The sequence below is a fragment of the Seriola lalandi genome, unplaced genomic scaffold, assembly GCF_002814215.2.
Source record: "Seriola lalandi dorsalis isolate HSWRI2012SDOR001 ecotype SW California unplaced genomic scaffold, Sedor1 jcf7180002054971, whole genome shotgun sequence".
Classification (NCBI taxonomy): Eukaryota; Metazoa; Chordata; class Actinopteri; order Carangiformes; family Carangidae; genus Seriola; species Seriola lalandi.
The window spans coordinates 1,240,817-1,254,532 of NW_019525522.1; the positions used below are offsets into that span (position 1 = coordinate 1,240,817).

General features: G+C 42.9%; 2 protein-coding genes across 4 annotated transcripts; both read left to right on the plus strand.

The window, feature by feature from the left end:
- The first annotated feature begins 59 nt into the window (after positions 1-59).
- On the plus strand, positions 60-9,303 carry lpar4 (lysophosphatidic acid receptor 4). Of its 3 annotated transcripts, XM_023396003.2 has the most exons (4): positions 60-434; positions 4,164-4,947; positions 5,052-5,560; positions 9,210-9,303. In XM_023396003.2, exons 2-3 carry the CDS (start codon positions 4,372-4,374, stop codon positions 5,538-5,540), a joined length of 1,065 nt encoding a protein of 354 aa, XP_023251771.1. In that variant the 5' UTR covers positions 60-434; positions 4,164-4,371; the 3' UTR covers positions 5,541-5,560; positions 9,210-9,303. The 3 variants fall into 3 exon arrangements, with proteins under 3 accessions (XP_023251771.1, XP_023251769.1, XP_023251770.1); XM_023396001.2 differs by lacking the exon at positions 9,210-9,303 and having other exon boundaries at positions 5,052-6,155; XM_023396002.2 differs by lacking the exon at positions 9,210-9,303 and having other exon boundaries at positions 60-405; positions 5,052-6,155.
- Positions 9,304-11,268: 1,965 nt separating this feature from the next.
- p2ry10 (P2Y receptor family member 10) lies at positions 11,269-13,128 on the plus strand. The gene is made up of 3 exons (XM_087170986.1): positions 11,269-11,453; positions 11,530-11,710; positions 11,938-13,128. Exons 1-3 carry the CDS (start codon positions 11,269-11,271, stop codon positions 12,751-12,753), a joined length of 1,182 nt encoding a protein of 393 aa, XP_087027112.1. The 3' UTR covers positions 12,754-13,128.
- The last annotated feature ends 588 nt before the right edge of the window (positions 13,129-13,716 follow it).

Sequence of the window (13,716 nt, forward strand, 5' to 3'; positions counted from 1 at the left end):
CCCCCCCCCCCCCCTCCCCTGTCCCTCCCTCTGCCCAGCCGAGGTGCTATTGTCTCGTTTCCTGTGGCCGTGCGAGCAGCTCTCCACGCGCGCGCGCGCACAAACACCCGGGGTGAGCAGGCGCGGTGCATGTGAGGAGGTCCAGCGGCCGGACGGACGGACAGACGGACGGACGGGGAGAGTCGTCAGGATTAATGGAAGAACTCACACCCGCAGGATTTGTTGTTGTGCTTAAAACGGTCCCGTTATTTCTTGGTGCTGTTTGAGCTGCAGTTTTGACTCGGGATAGTTGGAAACTCTCTGAGCAGCAGCAAAACTTCTGAGTGATAGAAAAATATGGAGCTTTTCTTTTGACAGCTTTTGACCGCTGCTGCTGCCAGACTGACAAACATCAGTGACCAGGAGGTGAGCTGTCACCATCCATTCAGCTGCCAGTAAGTCTGTCCCGCTTTGTCTGCAGACAACAGCATTTTTGTGTTGAGCTGACAAAAACATGTGCTTCAGTCTTTAGTTTGAGTAGCTTCTCTCCAGAAGCCCGTTGGTTTACCCACAATATCCAATTATAGCAGTTGTCATCTGTCATCAGACAACAGAGTTAAACGATAGGCCACATGTACAGGCTGTGGAGCTAATCTATGGACTGTTTGTTTAAGGTACAACTAACACAAACGCCTGTCAGTGTAGGATAATATCATTCACTCCACAGATTATAGGGCCTCAACAAGTAAGAGTTGATTGAATTACAGTGTAATCACCTCCTCTACACAGTCACAGCAACAAGGGAACAAGTGAAGAGGTATTGTAGATTTACTGTGTATTTTTTCTGTAAGTTTTTCTTAATAAGGTGCTTTGGGCTACAAAACAACAAACACATGGATTATCAATGTTGATTTTTGATCATAACCAATCATTTTGTTGTGTAATATGAAAAATGTTTTCTCAGATCCCTAAGTGACATGTTCAGATTTGCTTTTTCTGTCCAACCAACAAAACCCAAAGATGTTCAGTTCACTATCACAGAAGAAGAAAACCAGAAGATATGTTTGTGAAGCGGAAACCTGTGAAGTAAAATGACCTAAATGATAAATCGATTATCGAAATTCTTGCTGATTAATTTGTCTGTTGGATTAATCAACCACCTGTTTCAGCTCTTATAGAAACTGAACATAACATCATGTCCTCCTTATATTGGTGGCTTGTGATGTAACTTGAGACACATTTCCACTGAGACCGTCCTGATTAAAAACACTGTTTACGAGGCTGTGCTGGCTGTAGGCAGTGAAGACGTCTCCTCAAACACAACACTGTGTGCCTGCTTGTCCCCCACCTTTAACCCTCCCTGCCTCCCGTCCTCCTTGCATGTGAGAGAAAGGAACAGCTGGATGTGAGCTGAGCCTGAACTCGATCTGTTCAGATCAGCGGGTCCCAGAGGCCTGTTTCTGTCACTGCCGCGGCCGACTGCGGGGGGAAACCCTGTGACTGTGCAGCTGTCCACGACCTGTACATGAAGTACATACAGACACTCTCAGGACTGATATCCCTCGGCAGGACTTCTAGTAATCCACAGTACGCTTAAATACGTCTCTGCAACAAGTCTGCAGTAGACGTGGTTCTTGTTTCTTTCAAACACGAACTGTATAGAGGCCAAATTCAACGTTCTATAGACTCGGATCCCTGCAGAAACAACATCAGCTGAATATGAAACTGGCGCTGTCAGGGGTCCTGGGCCTGAGCCACAGCACACAGAACCCCACAGTGTGTCTGTTTGTGTGCGTGTGGACTGGCACATGTAAGTGTTTGCCTGCTTGTGTATGCACGTGTGGAGACTTTTGCATATGAAAGTGTGTGTCCGTAGCAGACGGGTACAGTGAGGGCATTGTAAGGGCCGCTGGAAGCTTTTCGGGTAGGCGTGTGAAAACGCAGTAAAGATGTCACACTGCAGCTGGCACCGGACAGGGCTGATGGACTGCTTACACTCACAGCGTTGCCTTTGTGTCTGTGTGTGTGTGTGTGTGTTGAAAAGACAGATCTCAACCAGAGACACTCAGGATTTTTACATGCTATACCAAAGGCTGAATACCTCCCTGCTGGTTTAGCTCTGTTGCATAACACAAGATAAGGCCGGTTCAGCTTGATAAATCAGCTGCTGTAGTGATTTAGAATTGTTCTACCATAAAGTCAGACGACTTGGCAGCAAGATTTTAGTAAAAGAAAAGATAAGAGAATGGTTAAAATCAATACAACAGAAACCGAGATGTCCTGAGGTTTTGGTCCATAGTGTAGGTCAAGCTCCAAAACTCCTGGATCCTGTATTTCCCATAATGCAACTTGATAGTGTTTTTATTTCGATCCTCCCTGCCTGATAAACAGCCATGTCTTTCATACTCTACACCTTCAGCTGTTAACGCAAAATTTCTTTTGAAAATGAATCTCAAGACAAGATAACCCCGCTGACATTATCAGGTTTTGGATACAGCTGTTTTCACATGCTGTGTAGTAGTCCTTGTGACTCCTTGTTAAATTGGTGGAGTTTCTCCTTTAAGACTGAGCGAGACGTGAAGCTGGAGAGGAAAATGACCGACCTCTGTTTTGCCTGAGAGTCATTTAAAAGTGCAGTGAATGAGTCTAATACTGTATCATCTGTTTTTCACGTGCCTTTGTGGCTCTGCAACATTTAGTTTCTTGGAAAATCCACTGATTAATTACACGCTGTGTCATTGTTTGTGAGGATTTGCAGAGTGTTGAAGCTGTTTATGTTTTACCTGCACAGTGAGATAATGTGTGGTATTTACACTAAATCGCCACACCCATGCTAAATCCCTTTTATCATCATTTTAATATCACCACACACTCATGCCGATGTGGAATATGTGGAAAGTCATAAAAGTCATATACACAAGCAGCTGTCTGTTCTCTAGCCTCTGTTTAGGGACTTAAACAAATCTGCAGTTGCTCAATCAATATATTGTTCTACATGGAAATGTATCTATATCTAATGTATTATTTTATTTTAAAAATCTTAATTTTAAGTTAATATGATATGATATGAATTACAAACATGTTTTTTACAAGTAACTATTCAACAAATTAGATGTAACTATTTGAATTATGAAGAAATGGTCATTGCACAACATAAATGTACATTGTAATGATGGGACCAATGGCTCTTTGGCCACTACTTCCACAATACAAAAATGAAGTGTATTTGTTTTCTGACATCACTCAAATATGGCTTCAAATATGCCACTAGAAAGTGCATTGTCGTTCACAACGTCAAATCAGTTTAATTGTTCAGGTTTGACAACAAAACCTTTGTGTTGTGATTACAGCAGTGCTCTGTGGTGGTGGGAGCGGCTCTGCATTACTTTTCCACTGAGAAAACATGCCGAGTTATTTACTTCTTCCAGTTGGAGCTCAGCTTTAGTTCCTTTCTGAGAATGGAGTTGGATTTTACGTTGAGCTCTCTAACACTGGTAATAAAGGTAGCGGAAGTGTATTTAATCTCCCAATCTCCCAATCTCCCATACCCTGGCAGATACTAACCGCTCACAGTCCTGATGACAGCCAGAGTGCTGCAAGCCACACTGCCACTGGAACTGAGACCAGATGATTATTTATACTGACAGATAACTCATGAACATGCACAGATACATACTTGCAAGCATGCAGAAACATAGCAAATCAACCACTCTGTTTGTTTTGTTTTAGATTATGCAAAGTTTGTACTGTGTTTTATTCTAAAGCATGTAAGACACTCAATTGATAACAGTTTGTGTATGTATACCACCAGTATGGTGGTAATACAACGCTGTGGTCTGGCTGAAGGTACAGCAACCTCTTGATAGGGGTTGCACCTGTGTCTGGTGTCAAATGCAACCTCCAAAATGTGTAGAAAATATCCCAAATTTTGCTTTCATATGGTAAAATAATTTCCCCAAAATTGTACATTTAAGAATCAGTTGTTTAAAATTCTCATACGTGTAACACATCACATAAATCTCGTTAGTTTTAAACAGATTCAGTTTGTGCCTTGTTTAATGGTATAATGGCTGAAGGCATATACCATGTGCTTCATCCTATGGAGACCTGGAGTTGTTTGCTTCTTGGTCTGTAACTTTTATTGTGAGGAAGTGACCGTGTGCTTTTTCCTTTTCTCTCCACAGGAGGACTGACCAGCCCTGCAGCCGTGCATCCTGACTGTCTCTGCCTGCATTTGTGTCTGAGTGTCCATGATGGCTCAAAGGGGGCTTGACTGGTGGATCCCCTGCTGACACCTCAGATCCCCAGATATCCGCCCCGACTTCCCCCTTTCCTGACGGCTTTGGTGTACCCTTGTTCCGTGGAGCCCCTATCCCCTTTTAAGCTGTCACCATGGCTAGTCTGGTGCTCAACGAGACTGGAATGGAGGACTGTGGGATCGACGACTCCTTCAAGTACAACTTGTACTCTGTGGTCTACAGTGTGGTCTTCGTCCTAGGCCTGATCACCAACTGTGCTGCGCTCTTTGTGTTCTGCTTGCGGATGAAGATGCGCAATGAGACCACAATGTTTATGACTAACTTAGCATTATCTGATTTAGTGTTTGTTTTTACGCTGCCATTCAAGGTCTTCTACAACGTTAACCGCCACTGGCCGTTTGGAGATGGACTTTGTAAGGTGTCAGGAACAGCCTTCATCACCAACATCTACGGCAGCATGCTCTTCCTCACCTGCATTAGTGTAGACCGCTTCCTGGCGATAGTGTACCCTTTCCGCTCACGCTCCATCCGCACACGCAGGAATGCAGCGCTGGTGTGTGCCGCCGTGTGGCTGACCATCGTAGGGGGAGGAATATCGGTGACCTTCTTCTCCACCATCAACAGCACAAACAGAGCCACCACATGCTTCGAGGGCTTCTCTAAGAGCACCTGGAGGACCTACCTGTCCAAAATCACCATCTTTATTGAGGTAAGTCAGCAGCGACAGGTTTTAAGTTTTACACTCTCAGTTTTACATACACACCATTTATACACTTTATTTATCTAATCAGATGCTTTTTATCATCGTCCCAGGTCGTGGGCTTTCTCATTCCCCTGCTGGTCAACTTGGTATGCTCCTCGCTGGTTCTGCGGACACTGCGTCGCCCGGTAACTGTTGGTCATGGCTGTGACAGCAAAAGACGTGTCTTACGGATGATTCTGGTCCATCTGGGCATCTTCATCATCTGCTTCGTCCCTTATAACTCTATCCTATTCCTATATGCGCTGGTGCGGACCCAGGCCCTGGCCAGCTGCACTGTAGAGCGATTCGCCCGAACTCTCTACCCGATCACTCTGTGCCTGGCCAGTCTCAACTGCTGCCTGGACCCCGTGGTCTACTACTTCACCTCAGAGAGCTTCCAGAAAAGCTTGACCATGGGAGGAAAAGGGTCCGGCTCTCGCCCTGAGAGTATCCCCCGCAGCGACACTGAGACCCAGGACGCAGCAAACACTCTCCCCAGAGACACACACACTCTGGCCAGCAATGGAAAAGAGACAAAGATGTCTGAAAGTCAGTTCTGACACAGCAGGGAACATGGAAGGTAAAGAAGGACAGGGTGGGTTCGAAAGACAGGAACCCCGAATTTGAAAAAATAAGCAATCAGCTGTTTGGTCCTGGAAGTGACAAATGCATAACTCAGCAGATTAGTTAAGTCCTGAGGTAAATCCTGAGGTATGGCCTGAGCTTTACGGATTAATCCACCACTGGAGAGCAAAGGAATGTATCTGTGTTTATTATGAGAGAACACTACAGGGACCAGAGACCAAGCCGCATCAGGACTATTGTGATAGTCCAGAGACATGCAGAGCCTCTGAAAGAGACTCCAACACATCATCACTCAGGCTTAACACACACAAACACTCACAAATGCACTGGGTTGTGGATAAGATGGAGATTTCCGTCCATGCTGTTTAAATATGCTGTTAAGTACTTTTATAATAAACTGAGCCCTTAAGTTTTATTGTTATAAAGCTCAAGCTTTCGCAGTGCATTATATCACTTTAGACATTAATGTTATGACACTCTTTAATGTGGTGAGAACCATTGTTATTATAACACAGCAGCGTACTGACCTGCTGAGTTAAATGTGTCTCGATGTTGAAGTTTGAGGCCATTAAATGTCTGTTTTGAAATGCTTTCGTGGCAGCATTTATTATTTCTGAGCCTGTTGATCCAGGCAAACTGGCCTTTGTCAGCGTGACTGTAGGTTTGAACCCATGGAGGAGTTTTTCTACTCAGGCTCTTCATTTTCACCAAGCAGCCAGTGTGGTGTTGTTCTTGGAGGAGAGGGCAGTCCTGATCCGGTCGAGGACCTTGGCCTGTGTGCTGTGTCACAGGCCAAATGCTTATTATGACTAAAGCAATGGTCCATTGTTTGCTCCTGAATGAGGTCTCTCTGTCTTAATCTGGCCTTAGACTGCAGATCTGCTCAAAGTCTCTTACACACAGCAACATGCACACGCTACAAAGTACGAGTGAACAGTGTTAACTAAATACTCCAAATCACAGTGTTACACTGCATGAGGCACAAAACAGTAATGAGTCAGCAGATTTTGTGTGTATGAATTTTGTGGGCCATTTGGTAAATACTTTTATCTACATTTCCTGAGCTTGCAATTAACTTTTATCACACAGCACCTCAGTTGGACTTAAGCCTCGGACACACATACACCAGCAAAATTAATTGATTTCGCAGCAAGGTCTTGCGGTGAATTATTTGTGTCAAGTTCAACAGTGGGGAATTTTGGCGCGCTAACTCACTAGATGATGGATGGCAAATGTCTCTTGACAGTGCTGATCTTTGAGAGCTTAGTTCAAAATGGAAGGAGCTATCATAGCTTATTAGCTTTGTTGCACCATTAACTTTTATTTAACCCTCTGTCAAAGTACAACTTGCTCCCTGAGAGAGACAGTGGTACAAACACATTTTGAATAAACAGGGAACTTATTGTCCAGTTAGCAACTGAGCTAACTTGCTAACTGAAAGCTTTAAAAAAAAAAAAAAAAAAAAAAACTGCTTATTGTATGAAATGATATGCAATCCTGACAGAGTACAGAGAAAACTGAAAGAAACTCATGTGACAGACTAGTGTTAGCTTGCAGAGAAAACAGAAATAAACTTTCTGAGCTATTGTGACTGTAGTGCTAGCATGTTCCCAGCATGCTAACATGTTAGCCACTAACTCTCCAGCTACAGTATTTTCCTAGACCTGAGAGAAGTTAGCCATCAAGCTTCTAGCACACATTAACAAACTATGCTCTGCCACTCTCTGGTGTGCATCAGCATCTAACAGTGACAGTGCTACTGTATGGACCAGCAGCAGGGCGGTCTTTATGTTCCCTAAAAGGATTGGTTGACAGTTGTGAGATGGGAGTCAGTGGTACAAACAAATTTTGAATAAACAAGGAACTTATTGTCCATTTAGTGTCTGAGCTTACTGGCTAACTCAGTACTGTTTATTGAATGAAATGATGTACAAAGCAGAGAAAATAGAAGGAAATTCACAGAGCTATTGTGACTGACTAGTGCTGGCATGTTCCCAGCTTGCTAGCATGTTAGCCATTAACTCTCCAGCCACAGTAATTTACTAGGGACTGGGATATTATACAAGGTGTTTGTACAAAGTGTTTATCCATTCTTTCATAGAGCCATGCAGAGTTGGAGACTGATGGCCTTCCTTGGGAATGTAATAGGCCTCTATACCTGCTACTTGGTATGTAGTGAAGGAGAGAAACAAAAATCCAGTAATAGTAGTCCTTCTCTGGTAGTGTGAGTGTTGTGGCCATGTGCATCCAGCAGCAGACACACCGACAACAGTGGATGGACTCAGGGATTTGGGGTCAAGGGTAGCAGAGAAGAAGACAAACATACTGGTGTGGATAGAAGTCGAGCAGGAAATAAGAAAAGTGGGAGGATAGAAGTATGCAAGAGCTTGCCTTTACCCCTTGAGTGGTTCGTTTCAAGAATGTGGCCGAAATTTTGCAACAGAAGACACTTAACAGCTCACCCTTCAAATGTCTCCTTATAAGAGCAATCTGTTTGCAGAGGAAAGAGCTGCATGCTGTAGCTGGGAGTATTGGCTTGCTCTGACCTCTAGTGGCCATAAGTTGGAACAAAGACATTTTTTTTTGTTTAAAAATACTAAACTAAACGCCACTGATTTTTCATTATTATGTGTTTCTTTATGTTCAACATGTGACTGACCTTTATCTTCATATTGAAATGTGTTGAGATGAAACTTATTACAGCACAGGAAGCCTGCAAGTTTCATATAGGTCATGCAGGTGACGGGAACAGTTGTGGAATGTGTCATTTTTATCAAGGTGTGAATCTATTAGATACTGTGAAACTAACCGGATGGATAAAACTGCTACTGCTGCTGCTGCTGAGTGTGTGTGTGTTTGTGTGTGTGTGTGGTTGTGTGTGTGTGTGTGTTGTTTTTTTTTTTTTTGATCTAGACACCATACACCTGAAACCATGACCATACTATAAAAGTTTGAATGGCCTTCCCTCAATATCAGTAGCCACGGGAAAAATAAAATCCAACCCTTTTAACATTTCAGAGGACTGAAGCACAAATAAAAAATTTAAATGTCTACACACAAATCTACCGTAACAGCAGCTTTAAAAAAAAGAAAGAAAAGGGAAGTATAGCATCTGATAGAGGAAGCAGATAAAAACTTGCACTTTTTTTTTTTTTACAATGCCAAACACAGCAGATTGCAAATTGAAACGACACAGTGGGTGCCTCAGATTCTGCCATGTCACATGCTTAGGAAATCTTCGAAATTTCAGAAGTAAGAGAATATCTGCCTTCCTGTCTGTCTCCTGTTAGATTAATGTTTGTACTGGTAAGTGTTGTCATTCTGTTTTCTTAACTACACCTTGAACCTCTCTGCATGCCCAGTACTGTATCTTAAGTTTTGCTCGTGCGTTGCAAGGGCCTATCTGTGACGCAGCAGATGGTAGAAAATACGCACATGCGTGAGGGCAGAGCTTCCCTTCCCCTCATCACCGAACCCTAGGCATCAACATTCAGTCAAGCCTGAGAACAGCGACACAACACGCCACCATCTGACGCAACTACACATTAAAATAGAAACCACATTATTGGCGGGCTTAATGCAGACTTGATCACATGCACACACTGACAGGTTTTTTTTTTGTTTTGTTTTTTGTCGTCTGCAAGGTGCACCAGGAAGGTCTGCTGTTGACCCTGTTTGCCACTGCACAGCTCGAAGAGGAGAGAGTGTTTGTTCGTCAGTCTGCTGTTTACAAAGGACTGTGAAATATGTGGTCTCTGGTGTTCCCTGCTGGGTCTGACCTCTCCCCTCTATCCATGCTGGTGATGTAGAGAGAAGAATACAAGGTAATGACATATGGTTTTTGTTCAGAGAAATAACGTCTGTGAGGCAGTCACGCTGCCGTGCTTTGAAAATGTGACACGTTTCACATTTTGCTGATAACAGGAGATTTGTTATTAAAGCCTCTGTCACTTTGCATCCAATGTAATATTTAAATATTACAATAAATGCTATAAAATATCTACATCTGTTAGTATGTATATATCATATGTTTCATTTTAAAGCTATTGTTAAGGTCAAATTAGCAATAAAATGTAAAGTAAGTTTTGGAATGTTTGTCTCTCATGAAAATCATTATTCCATTGAATTACAGCAATATTTGAGCTGCTTTGATTGAATTTTTCTACATAGTTTGAGACTCTTTTTAAATGTTTTTTCACACTGATAAATGCTTTCGCAACAGTGTTGAGAAAATGCAGGTTGCAGGTTTAGCTTCATTAGTTCTTACAAAACCTGCCCTACCAGACAGTTACTTCCTCAAATTCAAGTTTTCTCACACAACTCTCAACTTAAATGCACAGGTGAAGTATGTGCGTCCATTAGCAGACTGATAGCCTCAACGCCTGATAGCAGCAAGAGTCAAAAACCAGTCAAAACTACAGTAAAACAGCAAAAAACAGTTACTGTTTCTCTTCCCTCTCTGGGGTGACGGAGGAAGGGTGTGGTGACATCTTGATGGAAGAAGGAAGGGCGATGCTTCAGCTATAAACTGTCTCTCCTCTCCTCATTTCCTGTTGCAGTCTCTGGCCAGACAGAGTATACTCTGAAGAGACTCTGATTTATTATACTTTTTACGATTATTTTCATTAGTAAATATCCCGCACATATAAAGTGGTGCGAACGTGTTACCTGGAAAAACTCAAATCTGTGCAGATGATACTTGCAAGAAAATTAGTCTGTGGCAAAAAAAAAAAAAAATCTGAAAAATATATAAGAATTATTGAAAACGAAAATTTTACTTAAGTAAAAGTAATGGCAAAAGTACTGAAACTATCAGAAGTAAAAGTATGTAATATATAATATATTGATTTTTATTACTGATGCATTAACATGTAAGGAGCATTTTAATGTTATAACTGGTTGAGGAGGAACCAAATAAATCAATAGCAGTGCATCTTATCTTACTAGCTAATCATATGTTTTGCATGTAAATATAAATATTTTTAAAATGAACTTATTACTATTACTATTACTATATTAACTATAGAACTTGAGTAAAGCGTCATAGGGTCTCACTGTCATCAGCTTCTTGTCTTTTCTTTTCAGTTTGCTCTTTAGACTTAAGACTCTTAAGACTATTTTCATATTTAAATTTTTTTTGTCGAAATTCCTCACTTAATAAAAATATATAGATAGAGATATAATAGAACTATAAATGTATAAAGGTCATTAATAAAGGGGTTTTTACAACAGTCCACAGAATCTGTACTTGTAAGTGTCATAACGTTGAAGTGATTTTGTGTGTTGATCTGATTTAACCCTTTTCCTAATGAATTAAAGAGCTAAAAGTGATATACAAGTTGTTACATACAGATTTGCTTACTTACACTGGAGGAGCATAACAAACAGCCGATGGGATTTGTCACAACCTGGCAACCCAAACATTATTATGAGTGAATGACTTTTAGCTGTTTTATAAAGCATTAGAGAACGGTTAAATAACTTTTTTAAAGCCATTAGTTACAACCTATGACACATTTGTAAATGGTGCCTCATTATAAAGTGAAACCAATAAGGGATCAGTGCTCTACATATACTATGATGTTTTTACATTACATGCCAACTGTCCTTTTTCCATTGCAGTGTTATGGGAGTGAAAAGATGAAGGACTGACAACAGGTAAGGTTTGCTGATTATGCCTCCAGTGTCTGTGTGAGCGAGGGAATGACCGCGAAAATGCCTGGGTTGGCGGAGGAATCCCTGGTCAACTTCTCCTCACAATGTGACTACAACAATACGGCCTGGGAACAGCGCATGGACAAGATGTACACGTACTTCTACCTGCTGCTCTTCATCCCTGGCCTGCTGCTCAACACCACTGCTCTCTATGTCCTCTGCAGACACATTAGGTAAATACACACATGCACATATAAAATGCCAAGTACATTCTGGACATGGCTAACTCCTCTGCATGTTGCTCCACAGTAAGAAGACCAAGGCAGTGATCTTCATGATAAACCTGGCAGTAGCTGACCTGGCCCACATCCTCTCTCTGCCCCTCAGGATCTATTATTACTTCACACACACCTGGCCTTTTGGACGAGGCGTCTGCTTGTTCTGCTTCTACCTCAAATTCCTCAACATGTACGCTGCCATAGTGTTCCTGGTAAGCAGGCGGTTTAGTCAAGTTAATCCTGGTGATATCCAGATGATACTTGATAAAATGACAGCTTTGCAATTCCTCTTTGAAATGTCAGCACATGATAATAGTAAGTCATTTGCATATAAGCCAGCGACTCCCTTCTTCTCAGTTCTCGGAACAGTTTTACTGACTGTGCCATCTGGTCAAGTGATTTTCATGCCACTGTTTTGTCTGGTTCCTGTGTTTTCCAGATGTGTATCAGCGTGCAGAGGTGCGTCTTTCTGCTCGACCCGTTTGCTGCTCGTCGGTGGAGGCGGCGCTATGACCTGTTGATCAGTGTTGTAGTATGGGTGGTGGTCGGTCTGGCCTGCTCGCCATTCATTCTGATGCGGTCCAGCGGTAGTGAAACCGATGCCAAGCTTTATGCACCAAATTCGAGTACGAGCTGTTTTAAAGATCTGCCCACTCGGCGTCTGTCTCTCTCTCTGGCAGTCACCATGATGGCCTCAGCTGAGATGTTTGGTTTCGTCATTCCTTTGGCCTGCATCAGTTACAGCTCTATCCGCATCGCTCGGTCCCTCAACCAAAAACAGACCGAGGATCAGCAAAACCCGAACACTCGACTCAACTCCTCAGCACGCAACCGACTCCAGTCAGTCTCCTCCAACTGTCAGACGGATAAACTTAACGAAAAGCAGACAAAGAGTGAGAAGCGGCGCGCCCTGCGGATGGTGCTGAGCTGCTTGGCCCTCTTCTGGCTCTGCTTTGCCCCCTACCACCTCAACTTCTTGTTCTACCTGATGGTGTCGCAGGACATAGTGACCCACTGTCCTACCAGGAAGGCTGTGAGTCAGTTCCACCCGGTGTCTCTGTGCCTGGCGAGCCTGAGCTGCTGCCTCAACCCCCTGCTCTATTATTTTCTAACAGCTGAGTTCAGGTTGCACCTCACCAGGCGCACCTCCTCCTTCACCTCCTCGCTACTCTCCTCCCCGATCAGCTCCCCGACCCAGCACCTACCACCTCACAGACTGTTGAGCATGGAGAGTAACTGCTCAGACAGGGAATAGCATTATTCACCAGCAAGTGTGAAAGAGGATGACAAACAGCCAGGCCTCCATGATGCATTGTGTTGAACTTGAAAACAGGCCTTACAATTTGCAGGATTTCACGTTAACTTTGATGTCAATATGAAGAGCCTCCCAGAGGACATTGCTTTAGACCACAGATGTAAAATCAGCAAATGGAATGATGTATATGTTGCATGAGCCTGTGCACAAAATCTGTACGAATATTGTAATAGTTGCTTGATATCGAAAGTCTGCTCTTGTTGTAAAACCACAGTCTCAAACTTTAGATAAGCTATGTTGTAACTGCCTAAGCTGTAGATGAATGCAAGCCACTCTACTGTAAATAAAAGCTACTCTGTTCTTTCTGTTTCATCAGGTGCTGTGATGTTTTGTCTGTTTTGTTCATCTCAGGTTGGTTCATGATGAGGTTTCCTCTGGTTGGTAGCAAATGAAAACAGGTGCCAGTTCATTTTTGCTGTACTTCCCTTTGCAATGCAAAGTGGTGAAGACAGTTGGTTTCAGTTGGCACGGCTCTGAAAAACCAGTAACTGCCGGGATCTGAGGTCGGCTTTTAACCCCCCCCCTCACTTGCCCCACCACCCACACCCCCTCACCTCCTCTTGCATCTGCAAAACCAGAGTAAGAGCCAACTTTGAGGCTGCCCCCCACCCCCACACAGCCCACCTTTAGAGATACTGCCAGGTGTCTGATTCACCCCTCCAAAAATGTGCCCACTTCTTATCTTTTTTTGCTGTCACACTCACACACCAGCATTGCATCAAATTTTTTATCTGGCACTGAAAATATCATGTTTTGAAATATGTGAGAACAAGAAACCAAAAGCAGTTTCAAATACGCAAAAAAAAACTTTTTCTGTTTCTACTTTTAGTTCTGATTCTAGCACTGATACCCGATAGGTTGTAATGTTTTGATTTGCCTGAAAAGGACACACTTGGCAGATAA

Bases quoted from the DNA above. Each gene is read 5' to 3' on its own strand.
- lpar4 (XM_023396003.2), top strand. From the start codon at position 4,372: ATGGCTAGTCTGGTGCTCAACGAGACTGGAATGGAGGACTGTGGGATC. The intron at 4,948-5,051 runs GTAAGTCAGCAG...TCATCGTCCCAG, and splicing joins AAATCACCATCTTTATTGAG to GTCGTGGGCTTTCTCATTCC.
- p2ry10 (XM_087170986.1), top strand. From the start codon at position 11,269: ATGACCGCGAAAATGCCTGGGTTGGCGGAGGAATCCCTGGTCAACTTC. The intron at 11,454-11,529 runs GTAAATACACAC...GTTGCTCCACAG, and splicing joins GTCCTCTGCAGACACATTAG to TAAGAAGACCAAGGCAGTGA. The intron at 11,711-11,937 runs GTAAGCAGGCGG...TGTGTTTTCCAG, and splicing joins ACGCTGCCATAGTGTTCCTG to ATGTGTATCAGCGTGCAGAG.